The sequence below is a fragment of the Pungitius pungitius genome, chromosome 18, assembly GCF_949316345.1.
Source record: "Pungitius pungitius chromosome 18, fPunPun2.1, whole genome shotgun sequence".
NCBI lineage: Eukaryota > Metazoa > Chordata > Actinopteri > Perciformes > Gasterosteidae > Pungitius > Pungitius pungitius.
Genome location: NC_084917.1, coordinates 9,925,849 through 9,950,187, shown reverse-complemented (window position 1 = coordinate 9,950,187; position 24,339 = coordinate 9,925,849). Strand labels below are relative to the sequence as shown.

The 24,339-nt window shown below is 44.1% G+C and overlaps 2 protein-coding genes across 2 annotated transcripts in view; one reads left to right on the top strand and one right to left on the bottom strand.

The window, feature by feature from the left end:
• Positions 1 to 1,488: 1,488 nt before the first annotated feature.
• Positions 1,489 to 9,481, top strand: dusp4 (dual specificity phosphatase 4). The gene is made up of 4 exons (XM_037484929.2): positions 1,489 to 2,104; positions 3,349 to 3,476; positions 5,216 to 5,435; positions 7,306 to 9,481. The coding sequence occupies exons 1-4, from the start codon at positions 1,735 to 1,737 to the stop codon at positions 7,695 to 7,697; spliced, it is 1,110 nt and encodes a 369-aa protein (XP_037340826.2). The 5' UTR covers positions 1,489 to 1,734; the 3' UTR covers positions 7,698 to 9,481.
• Positions 9,482 to 14,721: 5,240 nt separating this feature from the next.
• The window catches only part of LOC119226322 (poly [ADP-ribose] polymerase tankyrase-1), a 47,447-nt gene continuing 37,829 nt past the window's right edge, over positions 14,722 to 24,339 (bottom strand). Inside the window, exons 18-29 of the mRNA XM_062558883.1 lie at positions 23,595 to 23,704; positions 22,880 to 23,068; positions 22,394 to 22,474; positions 21,927 to 22,122; positions 21,770 to 21,849; positions 19,943 to 20,063; positions 19,632 to 19,729; positions 18,712 to 18,786; positions 18,520 to 18,625; positions 18,119 to 18,305; positions 17,616 to 17,772; positions 14,722 to 17,435 (exon numbers count right to left, since the gene is read on the bottom strand). Coding sequence (XP_062414867.1) covers positions 17,349 to 17,435; positions 17,616 to 17,772; positions 18,119 to 18,305; positions 18,520 to 18,625; positions 18,712 to 18,786; positions 19,632 to 19,729; positions 19,943 to 20,063; positions 21,770 to 21,849; positions 21,927 to 22,122; positions 22,394 to 22,474; positions 22,880 to 23,068; positions 23,595 to 23,704 — 1,487 coding nt within the window. The 3' untranslated portion in view covers positions 14,722 to 17,348. The remainder of the gene's footprint in view (positions 17,436 to 17,615; positions 17,773 to 18,118; positions 18,306 to 18,519; positions 18,626 to 18,711; positions 18,787 to 19,631; positions 19,730 to 19,942; positions 20,064 to 21,769; positions 21,850 to 21,926; positions 22,123 to 22,393; positions 22,475 to 22,879; positions 23,069 to 23,594; positions 23,705 to 24,339) is intronic.

Here is a 24,339-nt window from a genome sequence, read left to right as displayed (position 1 = left end):
CAGGATGGATCCATGCTTTCATGTTGTAGACGCCAAATTCTGACCCTACCATCCGAATGTCGCAGCAGAAATCGAGACTCATCAGACCAGGCAACGTTTTTCCAATCTTCTATTGTCCAATTTCGATGAGCTTGTGCAAATTGTAGCCTCAGTTTCCTGTTCTTAGCTGAAAGGAGTGGCACCCGGTGTGGTCTTCTGCTGCTGTAGCCCATCTGCCTCAAAGTTCGACGTACTGTGCGTTCAGAGATGCTCTTATGCCCACCTTGGTTGTAACGGGTGGTTATTTGAGTCACTGTTGCCCTTCTATCAGCTCGAACCAGTCTGGCCATTCTCCTCTGACCTCTGGCATCAACAAGGCATTTCCGCCCACAGAACTGCCGCTCACTGGATGTTTTTTCTTTTTCGGACCATTCTCTGTAAACCCTAGAGATGGTTGTGCGTGAAAATCCCAGTAGATTAGCAGTTTCTGAAATACTCAGACCAGCCCTTCTGGCACCAACAATCATGCCACGTTCAAAGTCACTCAAATCACCTTTCTTCCCCATACTGATGCTCGGTTTGAACTGCAGGAGATTGTCTTGACAATGTCTACATGCCTAAATGCACTGAGTTGCCGCCATGTGATTGGCTGCTTAGAAATTAAGTGTTAACGAGCAGTTGGACAGGTGTACCTATTAAAGTGGCCGGTGAGTGTAAGTGTAGCCGCGACGCTAAACTTTAAATGGTAATGACCATAGTATAGTTATATACATATAGTATATGTATATGACTATATATGACTAGCATATGACTCTAGTATAATAGAGTTGATGTTTAGCCATGTGGGATGTAATGTAATCCCCCTTCACATCCAGTGGAAACACCAGCGGCTTTCATTAGCAGTTGAATATCTCGGCTAATGATTCATGTGAGTCTTTTTTCACCAATGGTTAACTTTTTTGTTGTCTAAACATCTGGCGCTTTTACAAAAGTTCATTGGGTTTATGGAGTTTATTTTCCTAGGCATTTTGGAAGTTTTATGATATACTTAAAGTATGAAGAAAAAAAAAACTTACAAAAGCGCCTAAGAAGCTATATGTTTTTGCAGAGTTGTGTTTTAGCTCTCTATGTGTTTTAGATATCTGTACCCTTCATGTTTTTAGAAGCGTGCGCGCGCACACACACACACACACACACACACTCATTTGTATTTTTTTCAATAACATATTTGCTTGTTTAGTTGTGTTTAAGGCCCTCTACATTACGTGGATTTAGAGATCGTTCATTTTTTCACTTATTTCACCATTAAAACGTGACCATGAGCTGGTTAAGGCCTTGCGATGGCCGAACCCCAGTGTACGCCCAGTACAATCGCGCCCCAGTCCCATCGCCTCGCGTTTCATTGATGTCTATTTTGTTTTATGAATGAACGGCGGAGGAGGAAAAAGGGGGACGGGGATCTGGACGCTTCGCCATTGGCTGCTTACCGTTTGACGTCACCTCCGCCGTGACGCGTTGTAGCCATTCACAAAAAAAAGAAGACGAAGAAGAGAAACAATCCTGAGGAGAACCACTCGGATAGAGAGAAGAGAGAAAGAAAGAGGTGACCGGACTGAGCGCGACGTGCAGTGCGGTTCTTGATGCGGGTGTAGAAAGTGCGCAAAAAAAGCAATCCCCGCAGAGAGAGAGAGAGAGAGGGGGGGAGAGGGAGCCGACAGTGAAGCCAACACACGCAGCCTTAAAATACCAAGCGCGATGGAGGACCTGGGCGAGATGGACTGCCCGGTGGTGAAGCGCTTCCTGAAGGACGACGGCGCCAAGTGCCTGCTGCTGGACTGCCGCTCCTTCCTCGCCTTCAACGCGGGACACATCCGCGGCGCCGTGAACGCGCGCTGCAACACCATCGTCCGCCGCAGAGCCAAGGGCTCCGTGCTGAGCCTGGACCAGATCCTGGCCGGGGACGAGGAGGTGCGCGGCCGCCTGCGGGCCGGGATGTACTCCGCCGTGGTGCTGTACGACGAGAGGACGCCGGACTCCGACACGGTGAAGGAGGACAGCACGCTGACCCTGGTGCTCCACGCCGTGTGCGGGGACTCGTCCGGCACGCAGATATACCTGCTCAAAGGTGGGCTTCGTCTCTGGGTTTTTTTTTTAAATTTGTTTTGTTATGACCCTTGGGGCTCTTGTGTTATTGAGGGTCCCGCTGCAGCATCGTAGGAGGGTGTAGTAGGCGCAGCAGCGATGTCTACACATCTCGAGGTGCGCGTTATTGCGCTATTTACTTTGTCAGAATATATTATAATAACATAATTACAACACGATACCTCATGTTTAAATTCGGCCTTTAAATGGGGCAATAACATCCCATACAAAACATAGTCTTATTTTGTTCTTTTTGTATTTGTATTTATTTTTAAATTATTGTATTCGGATAAAAATTGCTACTTCAACATATTTTGGAAAGGAAATAATTATGGTAAGTGCACTTATTTGGAAGACGATTATTTTTCTCTAAATGAGGATTTTTTTCATCTTTAAATGGGAGCTACTAGTAATGATGGTTTCAAATGTCATGAATAATCTCATTTCAACTGATCTGGTAACATTTTCTGACCAAAATGATCAATATTCTTATATTAAATGTTGTTTTTATAGCTGCTCATGAAAACAGTCAATTTAAATCTTCCCCAACTGTTCCTACGCTAATTTGATGCACTGGTGTAATATTTGACAATGCACACTAAGCTGCACACATTCACACACAGGCCCGTGAGCTGAGTGAATGAGGTAATGCCGACGCGTAGAGGCCACATCTACTTACAGGACACTGGTGATCCTTCATAAACAGCCCGCTTCGAGTAGATCACCGGGGGGGGGGGGGGAAGCCGCACGATCTTAATTGTAAACTTGATTAACCCCACAGACTATATTTAGACCGCAGGGATTTTGGAAAGGCAAAGCTGCTGCGAGCTGTGGCGCATTCTGTTTTTGTGTGCATCGTAGTGACGTAGGCGCCTTAAACCACAGCAGCGTGTGTGTGTTTCATGAAGATGACGTTTCCCAGTTAATCTGATGGGATTCTTTAGGTGCCAAGGGAAGCGATTGGCCTGCGGGGGGGGATGACATTTTTTTCAATTCCGTACTAGATGTAGATGTAGGAGAGAGTAGGTGGGGGGTTGGTTTAATAGACTTCATGTCAGGCACACTGAGTGCAGAGGTAAACATCCTTGTGCAGCTTGTGCTGGGCTGTTTATGTGGGTTGCCATGTTCCTTTTGTCCTTATGTACACTATAGTGTACATACAACACTGTGTTTTATGCTTAAAAATACCCCGAAAAAAATATCTGAACCGCGACGTCTCTTTTCCAGGTGGATATGACAGGTTTTTCTCAGAATACCCAGAGTTTTGTATGAAGACCAAATCTTTACCGAGCCTCAGCAGCCAGTCCAGCGTCGACTCCTCCTGCTCGTCCTGTGGGACTCCACACCACGACCAGGTGAGGCGCCCGCAGACGGACAGACTCCAACCCTCGCACACCTTCTCAGCCGGAACGCTTTGATTAACAACGTTAACACACACCGGGGTCAAACCGGACGTAGGAACCGGGTAGGGGCAGCTAGTTAAGGTTACAACTAAAGATTTCTTTGAACAAATGGAAACATAATGATCACAAATTCTTCAAGTCAGTCAACACATTTTTTTAGTTTGACACATTTACACGAAGGGCTTCCGTGTGCAAACACTGGAAGTGGTTTGCTTTGCAGCATCACCGTCGTGCACTTTCAGTCCACCGCATTTCCCCATCTGAACATTCAAAGCAGTGAAAGTGTATTTACTTATTTGTAAACTGCCTCATGTCCAAAAACAACAGCAATGCACGCTGCTATGAGCATGTTCTGGGAATCTAAGTTGTGTGAATTTGTTTAAATATCTGTAATGACCCGCTACGCCCGAGGTCATAGGTCACAAATTGATTAATCTCCACTTCTTCCTGTGACCTGGTGGGGGTGGGGGGTGGGGGGGTTGTTGTGCTGGTCACTGATCTGCCGCTTGAGCCTGCAGGTTTTATGCAGCATTGACGGTCACACGTGGGCGGGTTAAAATCCGGCGGAACGCACGAGGAGCGAGACGCAGACAATCGGGCCTCTGTGCGTTTTTTCTAAGAAGAATGCTTCATAGTCTCGGGCCATAGTATCCAGTGGGTTTTAATGTCTTTACCCAACCGATACTGTAGCTTCCTGTTGTGTATCTGACTCACTACCCCCGCCCTCCTCACATTACATCTCTTAGCAGTATTGATCGCTTCCTGACGCTGTGTCAGTACCGAGGTCCGTCAGCGGCAGTGACATAAACAGACCAGAGGCCTCGTCGATAGGTCGCACTACCGGTATGGACCGCCAGCTGGCTGACCTCGCAGATCCGTCCAGAGGGAAAAACAAAACTTCGACGTCCAAATAGGCTTTGAGAAATGTGTCCATGTAGTGCAATGCGTTCACAAGCAACATTTCCTCTTTGTGATAAGACCGAGCAAGTGCAACCCGACCCAATACTTCCTGATTTCACCCCCCAGCTTTTTTTTATTTTTTATGTTATGTTACTTTTCCAAGAAATGCAAAAAAAAACAGCACTTAGACGATGACATCTCAAACATGTCGTTGAGAGGACTTTTTTAATGTGTGTTCTTTTTTATTCTTCCACTGATGAAGTGTGATTGGAGAATATATACGAGCTCGACGTGAGCTGATGGTGAATCTAAGATCCGAGCGATGGATCTGTTGTACTATAAAGGGTGGCGTGAGCTTCCAAACATGCATCATCATTTCATCAGATGTTCACTTTCTGTGGCTGCTTGGGACTAACGAACTAAATGGCCCGTGTCAAAACGACCCTGCATTAATTAACACAGATAATAAGCAACCCCTGGTAGATGAAAGGCGCGCCCAATGTGATTAGAAAAATATTCCGGCTCGGCCACACGTACGCTGAAGTCCTCTGCCATCTGGCCTCTGCTGCTCAGCAACACAGGGCATTCTTTGTTTAATTTCAGTAAATTGGCTCTCCGGGTTGGGTCAGGAGATGTGGCTTCACGTAATGACTCCACGGATGAAGACTTGGTGACTGAATGAATTATGCCTTTCGAACAGAACACGCTGCCTCTTCAATTCTGATTCATAAACCAAATAAGAAATTAACAATCACCCCCCCCCCCCCCATCTGTCTTTTTTTTTCGTCCAGGGCGGCCCAGTCGAGATCCTCCCGTTCCTCTACCTTGGCAGCGCCCTTCACGCCTCAAAGAAAGAGGTTTTGGACGACATTGGAATCTCCGCCTTGCTGAACGTGTCCGCCGACTGTCCCAACCACTTCGAGGGGGCGTACCAGTACAAGTGTATTCCTGTAGAGGACAACCATAAAGAAGACATCAGCTGCTGGTTCCTGGAGGCTATTGAGTTCATAGGTCAGTGAAGGAGTGTGTGATGAGTGATGTGTGTGTGTGTTGGTTGTGTCCGTTCCAAGGGTGGAAACCATCTCCCTTCAGGCAGGTTTTGTACCTTATGTGGTTTGATTGGATCATTTTGCACAACAAACAATGTAACACAAGCAAGCAAGAGACGAGAAAACAAATCGTTTCTTTGGAGGACAATTTCTCATATTTGAGTATTTAATATAGGAAAGTGTGTGATTTGCATTTGCTTTGCGTAGCCATGATTTGTGTAGACATTGTGCGTGTGGTCTCCGTGCTGTTAGTGTGTGTGTGCGCGTGTGTGGGTGTGTAGGTGCTGGTATGCGTCATAGTTAGCTGCTGTGGGACCAGAGTCTGACTCATCCGCTGTTACCGAGTGAACAGACGCTGTGGTGGAGTCACCTGAAATGGTTTCGTGTGTGAAAGAAAAAGATAAAAGAAAGACAAAAAGATTGAGAGACGGAGGAGCTCTTTGTTATTAATCCAGCGTCTGAGTCTTTGCAGAGATGCAAGGAAATAATGTTTTGCTTGTGTGCCAGAAAAGGTCATGCAGTGAACTCATTTTATTTTGGAAAATAAGATAAAATCAATTACCATGCACCAACATTAAAACCAGCCCCTCCACTCTTTTATATTCTTCTAATTTCTCTCAGGCTGCCAAACAAGCCCCAGAACATGATAATCCCATTTATCATTCAAACTCAGGCTGTTGTGGAAAATGAGTTACTGTAAATGAAACAATTACTCAAATCTGGTTATTCACAGTATCAAGTTAATAGCATGTGGCGAACCGTACCGAAAGGGGTAGAAACATAAATAGGACAGGGAGGAAGTGTGAAAGAGGCTGATGACTCAAATTAGTTGTGCACTTGCGTGTTTCAGTTCAATGGGGGTTTGCTGCTTTCTCACTTTAACTCTAGTTTGGTTGCACAGAGAAGACATGAAGGTGCAGAGGGAAGGAAATGAAAACAGTCAGACGCAGAGCTGTACATCCGCTGAGGTTTTGATACTTGGTGGATGTTAAAGAAAATGCATGTAGGGGTTATTTGGCAAGGCTCAATGTGTGAACACAAAAGGATAATGGAACAGTTGAAATAAAGTTCTTAATCAGCAATGTTTTCCTCAAAAAAAGAAAGAAAAGGCTAAGCAAAAGGTTCCGCTTAGAACTATGATTTTTTTTGCTCACATGATGCACGGATGGAAACGTTGTGCCACAAATAAACTGCACCAAAACAGCACCAAACACACTTGGAGGGCTTTGCTTGAAGGTGAAATAAACAAGAATTCATCGTCATTGTCCGTGATGAAAGTTGAGCTTGCAAAATACATATACATACCATATTAATAAGCTACAGGCAAGCTCTCTGCAAGGCTGACCTTAGGCCCAGCACTGCAACATAACCAGTCTGCAGCCATGCTAACAAGGCCATGTTCAGGCACAGCGCTGATTACATGCTGATGTCACATGCCAATATACTCACAACAAGCTGGTGTTTAGAATTGATCAATTGATCACAGTTTTGCATCATAGTTATGCAATTTATCATTCATTAACAGAGGTTTAGCCTGAAGATGGCGTAGATGAAAAGTCATTGTGGTATAACGTCTGGGAACCACAAATGTACAAGATAAGCTGTCAATCTGTTTAGTAGATGTGAGATACTTTATTAGAAAAGTATCAACTTTGCAGAACTAATCAAAACATCTGGTGAGCTTGGATATCTCTACCGAACCCATTACCATCTATCGAGTGCTTTCATATCAGTGTGGGGACTTAAATCTTTGAAACACATATACAAACTAAATCTATCTATTACCTGGCCACGCCTCGTCTGACCTCTGACTCCGCCACCTTTCTCTTCAGATTCCGTACGGGACTCCAACGGGCGGGTGCTGGTCCACTGTCAAGCCGGCATCTCCCGCTCCGCCACCATCTGCCTGGCCTACCTGATGAAGAGGAAGCGGGTGCGTCTGGACGAGGCCTTCGAGTTCGTGCGGCGCCGTCGCAGCATCATCTCCCCCAACTTCAGCTTCATGGGCCAGCTGCTGCAGTTCGAGTCCCAGCTCCTCGCCACCACCTCCTGCGCCGCCGAGGCGGCCGCCACAGCGAGCCCGCTGCTCGGACCCAAGTCCTCGACGACCGCCACGGTAACAGCGGCCACGCCCACCTCGCCGTTCATTTTCAACTTCCCAGTTTCTGTGGTGAACTCCGCCTACCTGCACCACAGCCCGATCACGACCTCCCCCGGCTGCTGATGGGGGGCCGGGCGCAGCCTTCCCCCAAATTAACTGACTATGAACAGACTGGGCTGCCATTGGCTGGAGGAGCTGTCAATCGCACTTCTCGCCGCAGTATGTACATGCTTCCAGGGGCGGGGTTCAGAAGCTACGGTGCCTGATTAGAAACTCAAAGAACTGAAAGAAAATATAGAGAAAGTGGTGGCTGGTTTCTAGTGTGCAGAAAACAGCGCAAGCTCCTTCCATCTAAATACAAGAATCCTCCAGACTGACCAAAAATGAGTCTTTGAGGCTTTCAAGGACCCGTTCGTAGCGAGTGTTGGACTGGCATCTTTTCTTAGAATAACACAAACAACAACAACAACATGCACAGGGGCACGCTGACACACACAGAGGTATGAGATACTTTCTCTGCGCCTCGCTCACACACACACACACACATTCATGACCACCGACTGAATAAGCTCAGTATGAAGACAGGGCCCGTTGCCATGGAGACAACAGGTCTTTAGGAGAGGAGATGGACACAGGAAGGAAGGAGGAATTTTAAGCACCGGCTATTTCCCCCCGTTTGGGTGTCTCTCCTGTTGCCGGACAAAAGAGATGGATGGAAAAAAGAAGGGGAGGAGACGGTGATAGAAAGCAGGAGCCCTTTCCGTGACAGGTGCTCTGACCGGAGCTTCCTGTCTTTCATACGTCCTCTTCCTCTCTCTGCCCCCCCCCTCCCACACCTTCCTGTCCTCTCATCTCCTTTTCATCCTTTTATATTCCTCCTCCTCCTCTCGTCTCTGCCTCTCATCATCACCCCTCCTGTTCCCTCTCCTCTGCTCCTCATCCCCTCACTGAAGAGGCTACATAAATAGATTAAGTTGCCAAACGAAGGCCGGGTGCCCTTGTAAATGATCTGGGAGTCCCCATTACAGGCCCCTGATACACAGTGTAGGAAACCCCTCACACGACTTCATAAAAACATTTGGTTTTTGCTAAAAGGTTCAACATGATTTGCCACTTAAGCCAACACCCTGGTGGCGGTGAATGTTTTCATTCATTATAATTAATTTATCTTGGCTTTTTACCATTTTCTAAAACCTGCTTAACTTTTAAGACGGTGGTTTCCGTTTCTTTTCTGCATGTTATTTTTGATTTACTCAACAAATCAACTGAAATCCGTGGCTCCATAGGAATGCTCTGGACAAATATGGTTTAAAATGAGCATCACTATGTTTTTAAGATGTTTGTGTCTTGTTCATAAAGGTATCCCATGGATTTAGACAGACTTCTAGAAAGCCTTTAGAAAGATCTCATTAATTCAGCTCTCTCCTCATCTCTTCCACTGCAAGATGGACACTCAAAAACAACTAATATAATGTTTCTGAATAAATCAATATTAGGCAATACAGTGAATATGATCGTTGAAATAGCAATTGTCCATGCAGACAAAACTCAAAATTAGCTATATTTAGCGCAGTGGGTTAATGGATATCCAAGCTCAAACTTTAAAGTAAAATGATGACAATTAGACAAAAAATGCATTTATTAAGTATGCCTTCATATGCCATATATAAGGAAAAATGAGAAATGTTATAGGCAATATTTATTTCCGGATGGATATATTATTGTGGCTGGATTTTGAAGAAATTCAAACATCTGTTTTACACTCTACTTTAGAAACATCAGGGAGGGTCCCTGTGCTGTTCCTTTTGGGGGAAATCCAGGTTAAGATGTGTTAAGAAAACACATTCACATTAATTCATTTTATTAATCTTTTATTCCAAACTGTAAAAACAAGCATCTCGGGGGGGGGGGGGGGGGGGCAAAATGATTTGACTTTGAGACCGTAATCCAATAACAGGTATTTGTCCTCATAATCCAGTCGATTCGTCGCTTTTGAAGTCTGTCCACGGCTGTTTTTGTGGCACTTTGAGGTCTTGCAAAACTGCACTTAAAATCCACTCACAGGCAACAGCGATAGCGGTGACTCTTTAGGTCGTAACGCACAAATATCTTGTCATTTTTTTATGTCACAATCTGAGGCAGTGTTTGTATTGCTCGTGCTTTTGACCAGGCGGAGCTTCACACTCTGTGCTAGACATCCAAAGGCACAAAACCACGGTTGCTTTTATACCCGGGTCTCGATGTTCGCTCAACAGAAACACACACACACACACAGAGGAGATAAACAAACCTTTTTTTCTGTTTTTGAAAATTGTCGGCACCTATCTCTGTAGCACTTTGAAGTGATGCAATACTGTATTTATAATTTATGATTGATTGGCACATCATGATGATGGTAGATTGACTAGACTTTGCATAAGGACATTTTGTCCATCTAAAGAGGGCGAGAGAGAGAAGAGAGGAAATCAGTGAAAAACGCAATACTTTGTACCCATCTCTGTGGTAATTGTCTGTCTGTCTGCCTCTCTGTCTGTCTGTCTCTAGACTGTCTCTCCGTATGGTCAACGCTGTTTACCCATTATGGCAATATCAGTCCTTGACTCGGAAATTTATATAAAAGACAACTTTCCCTCAATTTTATTGTGGAATGAATCTGTGCGGTTATTTATTACTGGAGATCCATTGTTGAATAAAAAATGTTCTTAATTAATACATTGTATGTGCTTTCTTTGTAAGATGTTTTGTGGTACCGAGTAGATATTCAGTATGAGTGTACACAATTTTATGTGAAGCAATTGCCTAAATGAGACAGTGAATAATATATTTATCTTAGAACCTATATTGTGGGTTATATGGGAATTAAAACACGAAAAGTCGAGTTGATGCTTTACATGAATCGACAGATCGATTTCAAAATGTCTAAATCTATGAACACTGTAATATACTGTATGTCCTTTATAAAACCAGGAACCTCTTTTTGTGCTGTTTTTCACACATATTAGCGTGCACCGCCATCTAGTGGTCATAACATGTACATGTCCTCAGCTCATTTTAGATGAAATATGGAGAGGTCAATGGAACAAATGTCCCTCCTGAAAAATGTTTTGGCGTTTCCCATAACAATCGATCAGAGCCCAAATTGATTGATCGCGACGTTTTAACTAGAAACAATGAAAACTACATCTAGAGCAACGGATTCCTGTCTTAGGCAGGTACATAGAAAATGTGGCGCGTTCTCTTTGAACTTTAAAAGTTGACTACATGCTAAAAGAAGCGAGCACTGACTTGTCTGTTTAGAAAAGGAGACCAGTGATGAGAGGACGGAGGGCAGCGAGGTGGAATGAAGGTAAATACAGAAGGATCATCTACTTGTTTTTGGTGTTATTAAACCTCCCACCACAAGGGGGCGTAGTGCCGCAGTCAGTTAGGCAATAACTGATCAATGTGATCAGGGGGTGGCCTCCTGATGCAGGTGTTTCTGACTGCCCAGACGCAAATAGTTGTTGGTCATACGTTAGTGAATGAAGATGAACTGTAATGTAATGATTCGTTTTGTCAATGATATGACAGAGAAAGTGGCTGCTCTGATTTTGGAAACGCTGCGACCGTGAGTAATCAATTGTCTTAATCTTGGAAACTGGACCTTCCCAGTGAGCACTAGATGTTAACTTCAACGAATGTAGATGTAATGAACATCAACGTGCCAAAACATGTTTTTTTTTTAATTTTTTGATAACGTGTCATGTTGTAGCGAGAGCCGGTATAATTATTAAGATTTTAATGAACTGGCGGCGAAATTTGGTCAACGCGAAGACGTGATGTCATCGTATTTAATATTCCACCTTAAACGTCATAAATATAGCACTACAAACTGTCTGCTGTTAACAATATGCTTAAAGACATTGTGATGCGGGCAGCTTTAAACACTTTTGTTACATTTGTATCTCCTCACACCTGTAACGCGCCAGTTCTTGGACGCTTCCGGTGCAGCACGAGGCGGCAGAGACGTGAACGGGAGGCTGCAACCACGGCTCCAATACTCTGTAAGTCCGGTGCGTTTTAATGAATTCCACCCGGAACTATAACCAGTTGTTTTATTTGTGCTGTCCTTTCGAAGCGGGCTAGACTGCACTTTCTAGTAAACTAACGTTATTAAATGGTAACGCGGCTAGTTTGCTAGTTAGCGTGCGAGCGAAGCATAAGTCATAGTATTGCAGAAACAAAAACGTATACCGGTAGTCTAGCATTAAAAAAAAGTGGTAAACAAAGACAGTACAGCATGTGAAAAGTGTCAAAATAGTCAAAAGGCCTTGTAAAAAAATCATGAAGCCCTAGTGTAGGATGTAGGAAAAGTCCGTCTGATTTCTTTAATTGTTTTTTTTTCATAAATTAAACAAGTTCAAATCAACAGTAAATGCAGCTAACCCTCCACAAAATAATTCCTCAAAGTTAAATTTTCAATAAGAATTCATATTTCTTTCCCAAAAAGAGAAGAAAACCACACACACCGTTTACAACTCTATATTTATAAAATATATTATTGCAACTGTGCCAATTGTCCCTTTCTTTTAATTCCAACTTTGGTAATGAAGTCAATTTTTTCCCCAGAGCGACCATGATTAAGATGAGATAATCTTAACTTCCGGGCACAGAAGATTGCAACAAGAAGCAATAATTGAATAACCAGCTAAGCCTTTAAATTAAACAATGAAAGGGATTAAAATGATTGTACATTAGATTTATTGATTTGTGATCAGTGTGGCTATCAAAGGGTGACCAGCAGGAAGAACCTTCTCCTTATGGGAAGCACCCTGTCACTCAAGGAACTGTTTATGTAGAGTGCATGGTAAATAATTAAATGTATATTCTAGGGCCGGGACTCGATTAAAAATATTAATCTAATTAATTAGAGGCTTTGTAATTCATTAATCAAAATTAATCGCGAGTTCTGGTGTCTAGTGGAATCAAAGCTGACCTTCCTGATCCACATTTGGGATTTGATTCTCTCTCAAGGTGCCGTGTGTCAAACGTGTTTATTTCTTCCGGGATTTATTCTCCACTCAGCTGAGGAGGACCCTCAGACTGGTTTAGCTCCATAGGGGAGTCGGTATGGATCCTCTCAATTCACACGCGGGCATCAGCACACATGTCGAAAAAAGTGAAATAAGGATCACAGCATAAAAGTAGTGAAATCAACTAGGGCTTTATTAGAAATGCCATTATATGACTTTACTTGACCTGCAATTCTATTATAACGGTATGGAACGGTTGTGGATTCCAGCCTGAGAATCTATGAGAATTGAGGTTGGATTCAAAAGCATCAACAGGTGTGTGGTGGAACAGTGCAGGGAGATAGCAGGAAGGCTGAAGTGTGGAGGATCCTCAGTTCAAACCTGCTCTCTCAGAAGGAGGGTTTGGTTGCAGTCAGGGCTTCAAACTGTAAACTTTGAAACAGTGCTGAGGTTTAGTAAACAATCCCAAGGTCTAATATGAGAAACGGACACAATGAGGCATGTGCTTGAATAGCACAAGGGAACAACTGAAGGGCTGCAGGCTCCAACCTGCTGTCTGAGGTTGTGGGTTCATGCCCCTTCATGCAGACATCACTTCTGCTTTGAAAGAGTTTTGAGGTTTGAGTAGCAGTCTCAAGGTTAAATACGAGAAACAAAAATGTTATTTGTGCATGGTGAGGTAGTGCAGCACAAGAGCTGAGGAGCTACTGTCCTTACCCTGTAGGTTGTGGGTTCAAGCCCAGTCTTGGGTTTGAGCCTTTGGCTTTACTTCAGCTTTGAGTAGCAATCTCAAGGTTAAATACAACAAACAAAGGGTTGGTTAGTGTGTGGTGAAGTAGCACAGCAGAAGAGCTGCTGCCACAAGCCTGCACTGCACTTGGAGGTTGTGGGTTCAAGCCCAGATGTGGAAATAGCATTTAAAAGAGTTTTAAAGTTTAACTCACATGCTCAAGGTTAAATAGGAGAATCAAAGTTGCCAAAATGTGACCAGGACTGGTAGTGTAGGGGTGCAAGAAGGAGCCGAAAGCCTCTGTAAGCGCCGCCAGTGGGTTCAAATCCCGCTCCTGCCAAGTCTTGAGCGCGCTACCGCGGAGGTAGTAGTGGGGGCATTGTCCCCACTGGTTGTTTCAGAGAAGTGAACCCTGGGTGTTATGCAGAAACACAAGGCGCGTTCACTTGGTTATGATGGCATTGTCAAGAATGATGGAGAATCTTTTGAATGATGAATTGACTAAATTTGATGTTAATTGCTAATTAAGCTTTTATCACTTATTAGCCATGTTACATAGCCTATGGGGTTCCACCTTTTTGACGGGAGAGAAGGCCGGATGAGTCAGTAAAGATGAGCAGATGTGTCTCATTCAGTGGTCACACTGACATGAAACTTATTACAGCCTCTGAGGGCATTTTTCAAGACAATCACATGTTTGTCTACTTCAGGGCATCCTGTGGACAACCTTAAACTGACAGTCTGGCACGGGGTGTAGATTTGTTTTCCCTTTTTAGTGCATCCACCCTCCAATTCTCTGTTACATTCAGATTCAACTCACTTGTGCCTTTACCAATGCAGGAAGGATGAATTGCATGGTTGATCCTCCAAGATGCACCAATCCGTCTCTGGGGCCATATCCCATTATGATTTTTTATAAATGTCAGTTACCCAAAACTAAAAAAGGATTTAGGAAAAGCTACCAAAAATTCATAACTAATGTGCACTTAAAGATTTTCTCACAAAATAAACATTGGTAAAACTAAATCACATTTTAGCATGTCAAACGTTATTGAAAAATATGCCAAAATAAAGTGGTGAAAATATCTTTGTATATCATGTTGAAAAAAGTAAAGGTAGAAAATCATATTGCCTTGTAATACATCATTAAAGTCGTAGTGTAGCATTCTGTAAGTAGCACACATGTAAAGTACATTTAAAAAAAAGTAATTTTATAGTATGCCAAAAAGTCTCCATATAGCTAGTTCACAAGACACCTTAAAAAACAATAGCTTGACCAAAAGTAATACGGAATTCAATTTGTTATTAAAATGAGTTGTGATAGCAAATACTGTTTGAATGTTTGATCTAAAACTGTAGAGAAGCTTTTATCTAATGTTATTCTGAAATTTGGTGTCTGGTGCAATATGAATTTAAAGGATTAGACAAAAACCACTAACTTTTTATTTTTTTCTGTTCCACATGTTAACTGGTCAGCAGCAATGTACAACTTACAACAAGATTGCTGACTGGCCCTCGAGACGGAGAAGTACAGACCAACCGGCTTAAACACAAATAGTTTTCACTTATAAATGAAGAAAAAGAAATGAAATAAACTCAACAATCCATAAAAATAGCTTATTTACAGTGTTACTTAAAACAATGTCTGCATGTGCCACTTCATCTGAAACGTCAAGTCTGCGCTGACTCGGTTCTGGGACGTCACAGGAGATGTTTAATATAAAAAATTGTGACTTAATTATCAATTTAAAACACATTTTTCGGAGTTTAAAGATATAATCAGTTTAATAAATCAAGCAAATCTATGGAATGTAAAAACTTGATAAAAGTTTACAAAAGTAAAAACAATAAATTGAGGGTCATTGGGTTTGTATTAGGTTTTTAGGTTCAGGCCCAATACTGTGTTTTACACTGATGCACCACTTTAAAAACTGTTCACAATTTCATTTCAAGCCTATTAGTTTATCTCAATTCTACTTAACCCACCAGTTATTTTTCTATTCTTTCATTCAATTTCCTTTGTAATTTGCGTTATCAATCACTGTTGAGGGGAAAAACTGATATGAAAACAGTTTACGAGCTACCAGTGAACTTTCTCTGAGGACACATGGATGTCCTGTGTGTGTTTGCAAAGTCATCAGAAATCGGAGGCAGGTTCATCGGGCGGACACTGTGCCGCTAACGAGGTCGGGATGAAAGATCAAAGAACAGAGCGGCTTAGTCACAATTAAATGGCCCGTCCCTCACGGGTGTCTAAACATTTGTGTTTCTGCACTGGATCTGAAGCAGCTTTCTGTTATGGGTAAACCCTTCATAGTACGAGCTCTCCATTCGCTAAATCAGTTAAGGCCATTTCCTTTTCTGGTTCAGTTTCTAGGAATTTCAAAAAGCTCGGCACTGCTTAACTCGACCCGGACGTGAAAGGAGCTGAAGTCATGAGGGTCTCATTGCTTAAAATAATCAGAAAACAACGTGGTCATTCTAGCGGAAACAGTTCAAGCGTAGAGAGCGGCGTGTGAGGAGTTTGCGCCTCTTCTCATGTTAGTGTGTCACTATAAATGATTAATGCAAATAGAAATATGGTAGCATATTTAGGTACAACATATACAAATATCTTTTTGAAGTCTGACCAGCCATACAGTCACTAGCCGAGTCATCTTTCCCGTTTGCTTTGTTTGTTGGGTGTGACGATGACCTAAGAATAAAAGAAGTATACAAATTAAATAAAACTAAATGGAATGAGCCCCAGGAAAATACAAATATCACTGAGTAGAGATGAAGACCTAGATAAGCAGCTTCCTGATGTACCGTTTATTCCTTTGCTCTAAATCAATATTACAAGCCAGCAGTTCCTCTATTGCACCACTAGGGGGCATCAACAGTGACCGGTAGAGGAAAGGCCTGAGAAGGCATTAGGTTTTTTTGTTTGTTTGTAAACAGAAAACAGGGAAATGTATTTCCACAGTAAAACACAAAAGTGGTCCGGATGTAAGTGTGAATGGTTGCCACCCACAAAGCAGAATGTTACGTTATATAATACGTTTATGTTTAGTTTGTAAATGCTTAATTCCATTTGATAAGTTGACTCTGAGAAGCGCACCTTTTTCAGTCAGTAAGTCACTTCTCACACCAAAGGAGATATGTAACAGAACAATGAGCTCCCCGGAGGGACACGTCCAAGTAGATGAAGCAAAAAGGACCTCAGCTTACAACACCAGAGAGACTTCATTCTCCGTTCAAGTACCATTCACTATATTACAATAAAATATTTAGAATTTAGCACCTTTATAAGGCTCAGAAAGCAGTTTGTTTGGTGAATCTTTTTCAGTTTTTTCTTTTGGTGTCTGTTTTTACACTGCTTATAACAACTCAGCCTCACGTGTTGGACATCCTACCCGGGGGGGGCGGAGGGGGGGTCTGGAGCCTGCACCGGCTGCAGCAGCAGATTGTTGACTTGTGCGTATTTGTCTGCTGTAATCTCTCCTACTTCCGTCTGCTCACACCCTGCGTTCATAATTTCTTCTGTTTAATGCAGTGGCGATGTGGGAGTGCGCCTCGTTGGTGACAACATAAAAGGCGCCGGATTTCTGTCCTCTCGGCCCCGGAAAGTGGCTTCACGGCGTCAGCCCACTGCCGCGGATGAGGTGTGGATTACACAGGGTTCAACATGGGGGCTTTGTATTGTGTCAAGGATCAAGCCAAGAGGCCTGAACACATCCAGGACCATCAAACGTTTACATTTTCTCCACCTAAATTGGACCCAAACTAATGAACAAATCTGATTTTTACTGCTTTGGGCCGAGCATGTAGCACGCCCCGAAATCTGTCCTCCTCCTCCTTCTCCTCTTCTTCACTTCATAAGACACATTTCTGAGGGTCGTCTGACCACTGCCTGGTCAACTCCTCGCCCGCCTCAAGTTCATCTCCAGAGACTTTGACTTGGGGTTCTGAGGTTTGAGACGCCCTCCAATTCATTCCCAGTCTCCTCTCGGAGACTTTTATTAGTCCATCGAAAGTCGGTGTGATTGCATTTTAGGACTTCTGCTCGGGGGTGGCAGAAGGCGTAGCCACACTCTCCGGCTTCACAATCTGGTACGTGATCAAGTATTCTGGGTAAGCCTGTGGACAAAGAGCACATTGATTATTGTTATTATGATTAGGCTCATTTCTGATGAATTTAAATTGTGATAATGTGCTGCTTCTTTCCCCGTTAATTGAATACCGTTGCTAAGCTTTTTAAAGATGTCCTATTCAATTGGATCATGGATTCTGTGGTCCTACAAAGCAGTGTGTACTGACCTGCTCCCCTCTGTAGATAACGTACTCTGCATACGCCAGTCCGTTCACGCTGGGTCGCCCTATGACGGAGTGGTGTCCCGGGGGGGCGTGGGCCATTTTCATCGCACTGAACTGAAGAAACGACTTGCCCAGCGTCACTCTGCAGAACAGCATCTGCCTGAAAAGTAAGATCCCATCAAATAAACATTATCTTCTTAATATACTATGATTATATGTTAGAGTAATATGTACATACATATATATATAATTAGCAAAATGTTGTTTCCTACAATGAACCCTATTATCTTTCCATGCCCAGTTTTCCACATCAAATAACCACACATTGCTTTTGTAATTGGTAGGAAAGAAAAAGGAAATGTTATCATAAGTGTATCAGAGCTCCGGCTTTGGATGACCACAGCCAGGTAAAGAAAGCAAATAGTTCCTGTGTTACTTCATGCAATGCATTGTGGGACCCCCTGAGAAGCAAAGGGAGCCGTGCTGCGACGGTAAAGACGTCCCACCTGTGGCACACGTAGCAGGAGCGGTCTTTGTGGGTGGGGCAGCCCGTGCCTCCACCGATCCCGTACACGTACTGGTTGCTTTTGGAGGAGTTCTCGGCAAAATAGATCCCAGCGCCGAACATGCCGCCGATGTACGCGTGCCGCTCGTCGAAGCCCTTGTGGATGATGGCATTGATGAAGGGAGAACCTGTCGGTAGAAACAAAGATGGGGCCTTCTTTACTGGACTTAAGCTACAAAGGGGATGTGACCAAGTCGCAGATAGACATGCATTTTGAATTTGGGAAAAGCTCCACTTGGGTGCTTTTGACAGTTACAAAGCCTAAATGTTACAGGTCAAAGGTGGATTGTGTAGAAAGAAGGGAGGCGAGAGCGAGGAATCCACACATCTGTGTCGATTTACCATGAAAGAGCATTCGCTCGTTGTGATGGTTGTGGTTCTCGTCTGCTATTTCCTTTTGTCGGTGTGAATATCGCTCACGCAGCTTCTTATTCACCACCTTCTGAATCTGCAGAGTCAGAGGAAGGAAGTTATTGACACTTTTGTAATGTCAAACAGGGTGTGTGTGTGTTGTGTTGTGTGGCGAGCGCACACCTTGATGATGTTGTACCGGCTGAAGACTCCCCCTGCGTTGCCTCCGTCGCGGTGCTCTCTGATGGTGCTCTGGAGCTGAGGACAAAATGACCAGACATCAAAACTCCACACGGCCACAAAGCTTGAAATGAAACGTTTGTGTGTGTGTGTGTGTGTGTGTGATTGGGATAAAACAGGCCAATGAAATTCAGATTTCATAACAGAAGGTGTTCTTCATATTCTAGACAGCGACAGCGTGATATACCATAGCTGTGCATACTGTTGACTTGTAGGGACACTCTGCAGGATGCCGTTGGTGGAACTCAACAGCACCACACAGATGTGCATCCATTATGTAGCAGCAGTCTGCGATGGAAATGATGGTGGGTCTTTCGATCTAGTTTACTCCATCGATTTTAGTTGGGATCAACCGAGAGTGTAGATTACAGAGCCCTGTAATCCATGATGGAGAGCTGCAACTCATTCACTCACAGCAGATATCTAAATGTGGCCCGTGGGAAATCCGGTGCGCACTGATTAGAGGAACGGTTTCCATGGTGAGCTTTTAGCGATTTGCAAAATGAGTTATCTCTGCAACGCCAAACTATTGATGACCTATGAAATACTGCCGAGGACCTCAGCCCAGTATTGGCAACTGTCTAGGGGGGGGAGACGCATGTAAGTCATAAAAAAAAAATGTTGCGTTTAATTACCCGATGGCCATCATTCATTTTGAATCCAGTCAGACTGCTATCGGCTGTCTCTTTAGAGCAGTGTGAGGTGTCTCCTTGGCCAGATGTCCAGAATCACTCATCATGCGCATTAAAAATAAACCTTAGAACCCACCTTAAGAAACGCAGTAAATCATTTGCCCAAGCGGCCATTCAGTCAAGAAGAGAAGCAACCACAATCAACCTAAGTGTGTGTGTGCGTTTGCATACTTCCTCCTCCACAGACTGGAACTCCTTGTCGTCCGTTGCCAGGTCGATGAGCACGGTGCCCTGGCTGGAGCAGTGGAACGTCAGGTACGGGTTCGCACCTGCAGACACATTCAATCAGTGAATCAAGAAGATTTAAAAACAAGCAAACCGGTATAGAGTCACAATCTGAAAGTGACACACCTTGTATGTCAGAAGCAGAACTTGATTGTGGTTGATCTTTCACATTCATTGCGTTGTTTATTGTAGGATTAAATCTGATGTAGAAGTGTGTGTGCGTGTGCGCGTGCGTGTGCGCGTGTGTGCGTGCTGACCTTGCTGGCCTCCCAGCAGCCTCTCGATGCCCTTGATGAGCTTGTGTCGGTGACCGTAAGCGTTGATGCCGATCTCCTTCAGCTCCTCGTGACCCATGTCTGCCAGCACATCCAGGGAAATCTGCCCAGAGACGAATAAACAAACAGACCCAATGTCCATCACTTGAATACCATAAAAACTATTCCAGCCATTGCTGTAATTCTACACCTGACAACTATATCTAACGGTTTACAAGTACACAAACAACAATACAACGACAATAAGTCTGAAAAATATTCATGAGGAAAGGAGTGACGGAGGGCTAATGAACATTATCAGGGTTTCATATGCAAATTGGAGATGATGAAGTTTGACTTTTCCCGGCGAGAGCAGAGATGCGATTCATGCTGCGGGCTGAGATAACTGTGCTTATTAAACCGCAACCTTTACCTACTTCCCTCTGTGTTCGCTGTGGCTCGACATGATCACGGCCCAAATAACCCGCAGGGTGTTTACAGAGTCATTCATTATTTCTCATTAATACAAGAACCCCAGTTTCATTTCACCAAGTTCTGCAGACGCCTGTGAAGAGTTTGCTTTAACCGATTTGAAGTCATTGCCCTTAAAACAAAGTGAGGCATCAGCCCGATTCTCACCACACGCATCAAGCTGCCAACTTGTGAGCAATCTGTTACACCTGATCCCCTGTACTCATGCTGCAAAATGCTCGTTCTTTCTGCAAGCGAGGCCTGAACGTAGCCAGTGTAAAGTGTGTGATTATGTCCTACTTGTCTTCTTCCACAACAGCAAACCAATCAACTAAGGGGTTTTCATGTTGGAAATAGCACTATAAATTCCATAGAATGAGATTATGATTAAGTGTAATGATGTGAAATCCATTAAATTGTGTTTCTCTTTACGGTTTGGTCCTTGTTTCATGTTTTGCTGAAATATAACCCTGAGCCGACTCAATCTCATTCTACATCTGAATATTAATGATGGCTCGTTTCCCTTAAGGGAAGCTGATTAAGCACACGCACACCATTTCCCGCTGTCCCCTTTAAATTCAACGTTCTTTGTCTGCCATCTGTCTCCTTGTCTCTCTCCGTCTGCATTCTTCATTTTTCCCTTGAAGTCCACTTTTCTTCCCTGTTCTCTTACTGCGTCCATCTGCATCGCTCTTCTGTCGACATCTACTATTATGTTTACAAAACGCAGCGAGACCGTTTACAACCACTCTAGTTGCTCTTTAAGTTGGTATTTTAGCGCAGTGGCGCTTGGGGCAAAATGCTAACAGTCTCCTAAAGACAATACCAACAAGGTTCTGAAATTTACCATAATCATCTTCATTTGGGAATGTTAGCTAATATTTGCTGACATGATCGTCCAACCTGAAATTACAGTTGTGGTAGAAGGGAAAGTAGTTTTGCCACCATTTGTCCATCACATTAATAAAAAGTTAAGGGACGACCAGAGTAGTTACAATTTAAGAGGAGGGCAACGACGTCTGGACCAACTTTTATGGCAACCCATCTGGTGTTGAGAGGATTCCTCCTGGAACAACGTGGGTTCACAGAACCACATTTACGACCCTGAAGCCACTGGCCTGACGTGAGGTAGGTCAAGCGTAATAAAAACCAAAGAAACCAGATCAAATAAGTGACTTTACACCATGACTGAACTATAATAAATAAGTTTGTTAAAATAATTTGACAGTGTAGTAAATAATCAATTTAACAGCTGTTAAATGAACACTGGATGTATCAGGTTTGAACAGCTCACTAACACGTATGGTAACTATGTTGTTCACTTTTGACTTCAAATCGTGTGTGTGTGTGTGTGTGTACCTGCTCTCGCTGAAAGATGTCTCGAAGGTGTTCCAGTCCGAGACTTTTCAGGAACTGGTTGATGGTCATGTCCAGCAGAGCTGCAGAGACACAGTGATGTTACACATTCAAACGTCTCCCAGGCGCGCTTTTAGTTTGAAAAGAACCCCCAACTCACTGTATGTACTTTCTCCGTCCTTCCTGTCGGACCCAGACGCTCCGTCCGCCGGTCCAGTGGCGCCTCCCACGGTGAGGTCACCGAGAGGCGTGGTCAGGTTGTCGATGCTGCTGGCCGCAGACAGACAGGACGGAGATGGAGCCGGAGAGATGACCACGCCCCCCGTGGCCCCCGCACACGCCACACTCGCGCTCACCTGAGAGCGGAACAAAGGGTTAACACGCACGCACGCACACACACACACACACTTCTACGGTCGCTCTCGTAAGAATTCACCTTCAAACAGGTTTTAGCCTTCACGACTCATTGCCTTAAGCTGATGTGTTAGGCCCGAACACTTTCCATGTTTACACTTCCACTGACAATTAAACCGCTTCAGCTCTTCCACTTTAATCGACACACTGTGCCTGATGTGTCTGATCTGTACTGCTTCCTGTGTGTGTGTGTGTGTGTGTGTGGACACTCACCACAGTGGCCTGGGGCTTCAAACAGCTTGGCAGGGCATCTGGCGGCATGGCGTCGATCAACAATGCTCTGATGTCATCAGCCTGAAACAAGATAAAGAGGCCGGCGTAATGACAAGATGTTTAATTTTCCTCCTTAAACATATATATATATATATATATATATAGGTCTTTTCATTTGTAAGAAGAATCATTTATTTATTTCCTCTCCATGGTGGAGTTGTCTCACTTCCAGGTAACCTTTAACAACAGACAATAAAGAACCACAAAGGGTCTCATCCACTATATGACCTGACTGTAAAGCCTTCACCTTATATTAAATAACTTTGCTTATGCCTCCATAGCCCACAAGTAGACACAATAGTTACACCTGACCAGTCAAACAGCAGCTTTAACCAATGGCATCGCCTTCGGCTCACTCCCAACAGGTGTGAGGCTCCTAATGTTGAAGAAACCAGGGCGAAGACCTTCCCAAGAAAGCTCGCGTACCGTTGCCAGGTCCAGCGGCGTCTGTCCTTCCTGGTTCTTCATGGTGGGATCGGCTCCGTGGGCCAGCAGCAGAGCGCAGAGCTGAGTCCGCCCCTTCTGCGCCGCCTCGTGGAGGGGGGTGAACGCCCACTTGTCTGTGGCGTTCACGCACGTGCTGTACTTGATCAACAGGGCGGCTATGTCCACGTGCTGAGAGGAGGAGGAGGAGGGGTCGAGTCAGAAGATGAAAGGGGGAGAAAAGACGAGGAGATGAAAAGGCAATCGGAGAGGAAGGATTAGAACGAAATCAGAGCAGAAAGAAGAGGAGGAGGAGGAGGTGGTGGGACGAGGAAAAGAGGAAAGCAAGATAAAAAGCATTTCACAAGAGCAAATGTGTGAGTGAGAAAAACAAATGTAATACATGTTATTCTCTGGAGCGGAAACTAAATCCTGATTCCTGTTTTTCCTGTCCTTTCCTTTCTGTTAGACAGACACAATGTAGCTCGTTTCTGAGGTTTGGTGACTCTCTGTAGCAGAAAGATCACGCTGTAACCAAAATGTGGTTGAAAGACAACCAAAGGCCTCCAGAAGATAATAATCACAATAATTGGAGTTTATCATTTTGTTGGATATGAGTCAGCCCCTAAAATATACACGAACAGGTTTGAGAAATAATAGCAGCCTATCTGAACTGATTTTGTGTGTGTGTGTGTGTGTGTGTGTGTGTGTGTCTTACCCCGTACGAGGCAGCGTTGTGTAGCGGGATCAGCCCCCCTTTGTCCTGTGCATTCACATCGGCTCCGTGTTCCAACAGATACTCGGCCACCTCCAAGTTGTTGTAGCCAGCTGGGGAGCAGCACAGAGCGAGGGACGGAGAGGAGGGTGAACACAGAAAAGGGGGAGAAACACAAAATGTCGTCAGGTAATGGGAAGGGGAGGACATCAGGAGAGCCACAGCGTATAATCATCTTCTCCTGTCACATGGAGGCAGAGGGAGCGTGTGTCTAAGTGTGTCAGATCTATGAAGAAGAAAAAGAGGCAGACCTTTAAAGTGTTTTTCAAAGTGACAGTCATGGCGCGATTCTTTATCAACTAACATGGTCTCAAAAATCTAAATATTTATATACTCCGTGCAATGAGATCTGTCCTCCTGTGTTTATGCAGAGTGGTGTTATCTCTGCGGCGATGTTATCACGATTACTCATCTGGAATAAATGAAAGAGTACGTGCACCTAGTATCTCTGCCATCGGAACTTCATCAAGTTTGTGCGAGATCCAAGGTCGTCGTACTGCACTACAGCTTCTGGTGCTACGGCGCCACGGATCAGCTGGCCGGCTGCTGCCAATGTCACGCACCGCCTCCCTGGGCCTTATGGACCTCATTCAGAGTCGCCTTGTTTTTCTCACAGCCGTCAGAGGGTCCGTTTATTGCTCTGTTCTTGGCCCTCTTGTGCTCCGGAGATTCAGAGAAGTGGCAGCTG